The 6,694-nt window shown below is 43.1% G+C and overlaps 1 protein-coding gene across 3 annotated transcripts in view; it reads left to right on the top strand.

The window, feature by feature from the left end:
• map3k4 (mitogen-activated protein kinase kinase kinase 4) overlaps positions 1–6,694 on the top strand; it is a 77,265-nt gene that overhangs the window by 69,476 nt on the left and 1,095 nt on the right. For all 3 annotated transcript variants that reach the window (XM_036583376.1, XM_036583375.1, XM_036583377.1), the window contains 2 exons: positions 657–763; positions 5,742–5,921. In XM_036583376.1, the coding sequence (XP_036439269.1) occupies positions 657–763; positions 5,742–5,921 (287 nt within the window). The remainder of the gene's footprint in view (positions 1–656; positions 764–5,741; positions 5,922–6,694) is intronic.

Raw genomic sequence — 6,694 nt, 5'->3', positions numbered from 1 at the left:
CTCCATTCATGGTGGAGGGATACATGCAGGGCGCTGTGAGGCAAAATAGTCCCCAAAGAAAACTTATTATTTCAGATTTTCCACTATTTTCATCATCAACATTCCATATAGACTCAGAAGACTCGTGTAGGTTCACTGGTGGTTCTGGATAGTAAATAAAATGTCTATATCTGTGTTGTAGTCATGGCGACACCTGGTTCCCATCACCACCACTGTAAAGACATCTGAACCGTTTCACACCGAACCCCTCTGAACCTCTCTGTGTACATCTCACACACTGAATTATGGGGGATTTTTAAAAAATGGTGGAACTCTTAATCTGAAGTAGGCATAAGATAATATGTTTGTATCAAATATGTGACAGATCTGGGTTTTTCACACTGATAGGCTGGAGAAACGTAAACGTTTTAGTTGTATTTAGTTTTTTGGTTCTAATGTGAGAATATCAGAGCGCCTCTATCTCAGCTGGGTTTCTGGCCGATCACTGAACACCCACGTCTTTAATTGGGTGCAGTGTGAAATCATCCCAAACTCTGGTGGACAAACCCCTGTGCTGCCAGCTCAGCTGAGCTCATTCCTCCTGAAGTACCAGATTAAATGGAGGGTAAGATTCTGTGATTCTAACTGAGAATAACTCCGAACTCCTTCTCCGTCAGCGTACATGGCTCCTGAGGTCATCACAAGGGCGAAGGGTGAAGGTCACGGGCGCGCGGCTGACATCTGGAGTCTCGGCTGTGTTCTCATCGAGATGGTCACTGGAAAAGTAAGTGTTCTTCAGCAGTGTTGGTCACTTAGTGTCTTCTAAGGTCACTCATTTCACATCGTCAGGTCGTTTGAGTAATCTGGCCCAAATCCACTCTTCATCCCCTGTAACACAGATGATTCTGCTGAACTGGTTCAGAGTCAGAGCCGAAACACATTCAGGACTTTAGACTAAACTCTTTTGCTCTGAGTGACTCTAAACCTTAATTCTGATCATTTTATTAAAATTAATGACTGAACATTCCAGATCAACCATAACTCTACCAAACTGTACCAGGTGTTTCAGTAGCGACTGTTTCAGTAGTGACTGTTTCAGTAGTGACTATTTCAGTAGTGACTGTTTTCAGTAGTGTCTGTTTCAGTAGCGTCTGTGTCAGCGTCTGTTTCAGTAGCGTCTGTTTCAGTAGCGTCTGTGTCAGTAGTGTCTGTTTCAGTAGTGTCTGTTTCAGTGGCGTCTGTTTCAGTGGCGTCTGTTTCAGTGGCGTCTGTTTCAGTAGTGTCTGTTTCAGTAGCGTCTGTGTCAGTAGCGTCTGTTTCAGTAGTGACTGTTTCAGTGGCGACTTTCAGTGGCGTCTGTTTCAGTGGCGTCTGTTTCAGTGGCGTCTGTTTCAGTAGCGTCTGTTTCAGTAGCGTCTGTGTCAGTAGCGTCTGTTTCAGTAGCGTCTGTGTCAGTAGCGTCTGTTTCAGTAGCGTCTGTTTCAGTAGCGTCTGTGTCAGCGTCTGTTTCAGTAGCGTCTGTTTCAGTAGCGTCTGTGTCAGTAGCGTCTGTTTCAGTAGCGTCTGTTTCAGTAGCGACTGTTTCAGTAGCGACTGTTTCAGTAGCGTCTGTGTCAGTAGCGTCTGTGTCAGTAGCGTCTGTTTCAGTAGTGTCTGTGTCAGTAGCGTCTGTGTCAGTAGTGACTGTTTCAGTAGTGACTGTTTTCAGTAGTGTCTGTTTCAGTAGCGTCTGTGTCAGCGTCTGTTTCAGTAGCGTCTGTTTCAGTAGCGTCTGTGTCAGTAGCGTCTGTTTCAGTGGCGTCTGTTTCAGTGGCGTCTGTTTCAGTGGCGTCTGTGTCAGTAGCGTCTGTTTCAGTGGCGACTGTTTCAGTGGCGTCTGTTTCAGTAGCGTCTGTTTCAGTAGCGTCTGTGTCAGTAGCGTCTGTTTCAGTAGCGTCTGTGTCAGTAGCGTCTGTTTCAGTAGCGTCTGTTTCAGTAGCGTCTGTTTCAGTAGCGACTGTTTCAGTAGCGTCTGTTTCAGTAGCGTCTGTTTCAGTAGCGTCTGTGTCAGTAGCGTCTGTTTCAGTAGCGTCTGTGTCAGTAGCGTCTGTTTCAGTAGCGTCTGTTTCAGTAGCGACTGTTTCAGTAGTGTCTGTTTCAGTAGTGACTAATTCAGTAGTGTCTGTTTCAGTAGTGACTAATTCAGTAGTGTCTGTTTCAGTAGTGACTGTTTCAGTAGTGACTGTTTCAGTGGCGTCTGTTTCAGTGGCGTCTGTTTCAGTGGCGTCTGTTTCAGTAGTGTCTGTGTCAGTAGCGTCTGTGTCAGTGGCGTCTGTGTCAGTGGCGTCTGTGTCAGTGGCGTCTGTTTCAGTGGCGTCTGTTTCAGTAGTGACTAATTCAGTAGTGTCTGTTTCAGTAGTGACTAATTCAGTAGTGTCTGTTTCAGTAGTGTCTAATTCAGTGGCGTCTGTTTCAGTAGCGTCTGTTTCAGTAGTGACTAATTCAGTAGTGTCTGTTTCAGTAGTGTCTGTTTCAGTAGTGTCTGTTTCAGTAGTGACTAATTCAGTAGTGTCTGTTTCAGTAGTGTCTAATTCAGTAGTGTCTGTTTCAGTAGTGACTAATTCAGTAGTGACTGTTTCAGTAGTGTCTGTTTCAGTAGTGTCTGTTTCAGTAGTGACTAATTCAGTAGTGACTGTTTCAGTAGCGTCTGTGTCAGTAGCGACTGTTTCAGTGGCGTCTGTTTCAGTGGCGTCTGTTTCAGTAGTGACTAATTCAGTAGTGTCTGTTTCAGTAGTGTCTGTTTCAGTAGTGACTAATTCAGTAGTGTCTGTTTCAGTAGTGACTAATTCAGTAGTGTCTGTTTCAGTAGTGTCTAATTCAGTAGTGTCTGTTTCAGTAGTGTCTGTTTCAGTAGTGACTAATTCAGTAGTGACTGTTTCAGTAGTGTCTGTTTCAGTAGTGTCTGTTTCAGTAGTGACTGTTTCAGTAGTGACTAATTCAGTAGTGACTGTTTCAGTAGTGTCTGTTTCAGTAGTGTCTGTTTCAGTGACAGTTTTAGCTCATTCTGAGCTCTGAAACTCAGCAGTTCATTAAAACACTAAAAAGTGCTGAACTGCAGAAAATCTGGCGATTCTTAATGTTCCACACTGACTTTCAGACTTTGGGACTCATTTACTTCAAAACAATGGGATCTAACTGCTCACCATGTGGCCAAGAGGGACAGGGATGCAGCCTCACTTCCTGCTCTGAAATGCAGGGGCGGGGCTAAAATAAGGCTCCGCCCACATGCTTAAAAAGATCCCTCAAGGGTTCTTTAGTAAAGGCAGTTGGTAAATGCAAAGAACCATCGCATTTGTACGGCAGAACGGTTCTTCAGATTGATGGTGAATGTGATATATATGGTTCCACATAGAACCTTTCTGTGTAGCACCAAAAAAAGTTCTGCTGTTGTTACAAGCTTGACATCATAATGATAGCAGAACCCTTTTTGGTGCCATATAGAACCTGACAACACATTCTCCATCAGTCTGAAGAACCATTTCTTCATTTTTCAGTAAAGCTTTTTTAATCTAAAAACTGAGCTGATGATAAATCTGAATCTTTCAGCTTCAGTTTAAAAGAAAGCAAAAAGATCAAACAGTATTTATTCACATCATTTAATTTAATGTCAGTATTATTGTCAGAAGTGTAAATTTAGGGGTTGGTGTTTGGGACAGACTCCTCCCAGCAGAAAGAGCCCTATAAACGATGATTGTGTGTGTATTTAGATTATGACTGTCTGTGTTCATGTTGGGTTCAAACAGATCAGAACACCATCACTGTGAATATCGACAGTGTTTACGCTGGGAGCGCATTCTGAACTGATTCAGTGAAATGATTCATACATATTGAGTTTAGGCTTCATAACTCAGTGAAAGATCGAGTTACAGATGATGGACGTGACACAGTGATGAGCAGGACTGACCCTCTCTGACCCCCCCGATTCCCCCCTTTAGGTGAACAGAGGACCATAAACAGTGCTGAAGGTGTTGTTTTGCCTCCGTTGGTCAGAAATATGAGCGCCTGTTCATAATCTTGTGTTATTGTTCACCATCTGCTGTGGTCCAGAGGAGGATGGGTTCCCCTTCTGAGTCAGTATTTCTTCTTCTTTGCTCTCAGGGAGTTTTCCTTGCCGTTGTCACCACTGGCGACGCTCAGAGGGGCTCAGACCCGGATTTTTCTGTAAAGCTGCTTTGTGACAACACCTGTTATAAGAGGAGCTATTCAAACGAACTTTGACCTGACTTGACAAGCAGAAGGAAATAACTCTGAGAGCTCTTATCGCAGTACGGCTGTAAACAAACTGCCTTCACTCAGTATTCAGGATCAGGAGTGCTTTGTTTTGATTAACGATTCCACAGATCTTAGAAATGTTACAGACAAAAAATGACATTTTAAAGCCTTTCAGCTTCAGGGAATATTTACAGGTCAGTCGTGCTTACAGTGAGTGTCCTGTAGCACTTTCGTATATCGCTGCTGTCGGAACACAGCGTGTCTCCAAAATGGTAACTTTACAGGAGACGGAAAAAACATACTCTTCTTTTAATGTAAGTCAATGGAACCAGACGTCTTCACAAGCCATTTTCGGCCGTTTCTTTTGGTCCATTCATCATGAAATTCATGCATAATGCAAAGGACAAAAGGGATTTTCAAATTCTGTCAAAAACTGAAAAATGTCAAAAATGGACATACTAGGTTTTGTTCTGACAGCAGCCATATATATATATATATATATATATATATAATTACCCTGGCATACATCGTCCCCTTGGAATTATAAGGTTCTCTCTGCGTTCTGAGCAGTTTCAGATATTGAGTTTTAAAGATTTCACACTCCAAACAGCAGAACTGATTTGTGGAAACGTCTCTTTAATACATGACCATGACCGACACCCTCTAATCCTAAGAGCTCCCTTTCGGATTGGAGTTATAAGGTTCTGCCTGGCGGAACATGAAAAGAAGCGATGGACGGAACAGTTTCTCCTCCTGATTTGTTTAATTAGTGTAAGAGAGTGATGCGAGAGTGAAATCTACAGCTTTCTCTGACAGTTTTATGAGGTTTATTTCATTATTCGTTTATGTTTTAGGACAAATCATCTTTTTCTTCTTTAAAAGAGCATTGCAGATCAAGTCTAAAGGTCAGGGCTAAACATTGTGTCCAGTGCAGAGGTCAGTTTTAGGAACCATTAGCTTAAGTTTCCTTTAGTCAGACAGAAACAGCTGCTGTAATAAACTGTCCCAGCAGGTCAGTGCAGCCGGCCAGTGTAACAGGTCAGTCGAAAGGCCCTGTGAGGTTTAGTTTTATATCAGACATGTGAAAAGAAAAGGTGGATGAAAGAATGAAACGAATGTTCATGTTGTAATTAAGAGCCCATCAGTTCACATGTTCAGTATTTAGTGGTTTAATATTTCTAAAATGTAAGACTTTTTAAAGAGTTCACTGAGCAGAGCGGACAGAAACCGATTGGTCCTCTTGTGTGTGTTCAAAGTGCTGATTGGCTCACAGATAGAACCTTATAGAACTGAGGTACTAAGTAAAGAGTTTGATTTTGGAGATAGAACCTTTTTCTCTGCCACTTAAAAACCACCTCGCGTAGTGATGTCACAGGAGACGACTGAATAATCTGGACAGGTGTCCGTCAGAACCTGGTGACTCCGAGGGGACGAAATGTCTGCTTTTTCCTGTGTGATGTTCAGTGATGTTCCTCAGCCTCACCCACACCTTTCCTCCTCTCGCTGTTCAGAGACCGTGGCACGAGTATGAGCACAACTTCCAGATCATGTATAAGGTGGGCATGGGCCACAAGCCCCCCATCCCAGAGAAGCTGAGCACAGAGGGGAAAGATTTCCTGACCCACTGTCTGGAGAGCGAGCCCAAACGCCGCTGGACTGCCAGCGCACTGCTGGACCATCCCTTCGTCAAGGTCTGAGACCCCCTCCCTCTCTCACACTCATAGTTCTTTTTGGGTAAATGTAAATTGTGAACTTAAAGGGGAAGTCCACCGATTTTTCAAAATTCCTCAGTCACCCAGAGCAGGTTGGTGTGAAATGGTTAATTGTAGAGAAACGTAAGCCGGACCACCGCAAGCCGGACGCGTCACACAGGGTCCAAAAGTTCAAGCGCTGATTTTCAGTGACTCTCAGCATTTTACCTCATCAACTTAAAGCCACAGGGAGACACAGAAAGCCACAGTGGATCACAGGGGCTTACAGTGTGGTCTGTTAGCTCAGCTCTAGACTTTTTACCTCATATCTTTCAGCCTGAACTCAGCGAGCTGACCATGTGGTAATAAACTGCCCAGTGTGACTAATAATGGTGGAGTTTCATTTCGTTAAATGTATATGAGTAAAGTGTAAAAATGAATCTGAACTTGGTTGTCAGTGGTCTTACTGCATGTTTGGGGTCACTCAGTATAGCCATTTTTACAGTCCCAAATGACCAGTGAAGCTACATGTGTCTCCTCAACTTTTACACATAATGTAGTGATGAATCTGGAAAAATACGTTTTCTTCGGGGACTATTTTGCCTCATAACACCCTGCATATATCCCTCCACCATGAATGGATTTAATATATATATATTAAGGCCAAAATCTAAAAGTCTCGAACATCAGACGGGCAGGACAAATCATCTTTTTCCTTATTCAAAAAGCACTGATCGGTAGATTGAGTGTAAAGGTCAGTGATAAATATTTTG

The sequence above is a fragment of the Colossoma macropomum genome, unplaced genomic scaffold, assembly GCF_904425465.1.
Source record: "Colossoma macropomum unplaced genomic scaffold, Colossoma_macropomum, whole genome shotgun sequence".
Lineage (NCBI taxonomy): Eukaryota > Metazoa > Chordata > Actinopteri > Characiformes > Serrasalmidae > Colossoma > Colossoma macropomum.
The sequence above is the reverse complement of the archived record's forward strand: the minus strand, read 5'-3'. Positions and strand labels throughout refer to the sequence as shown.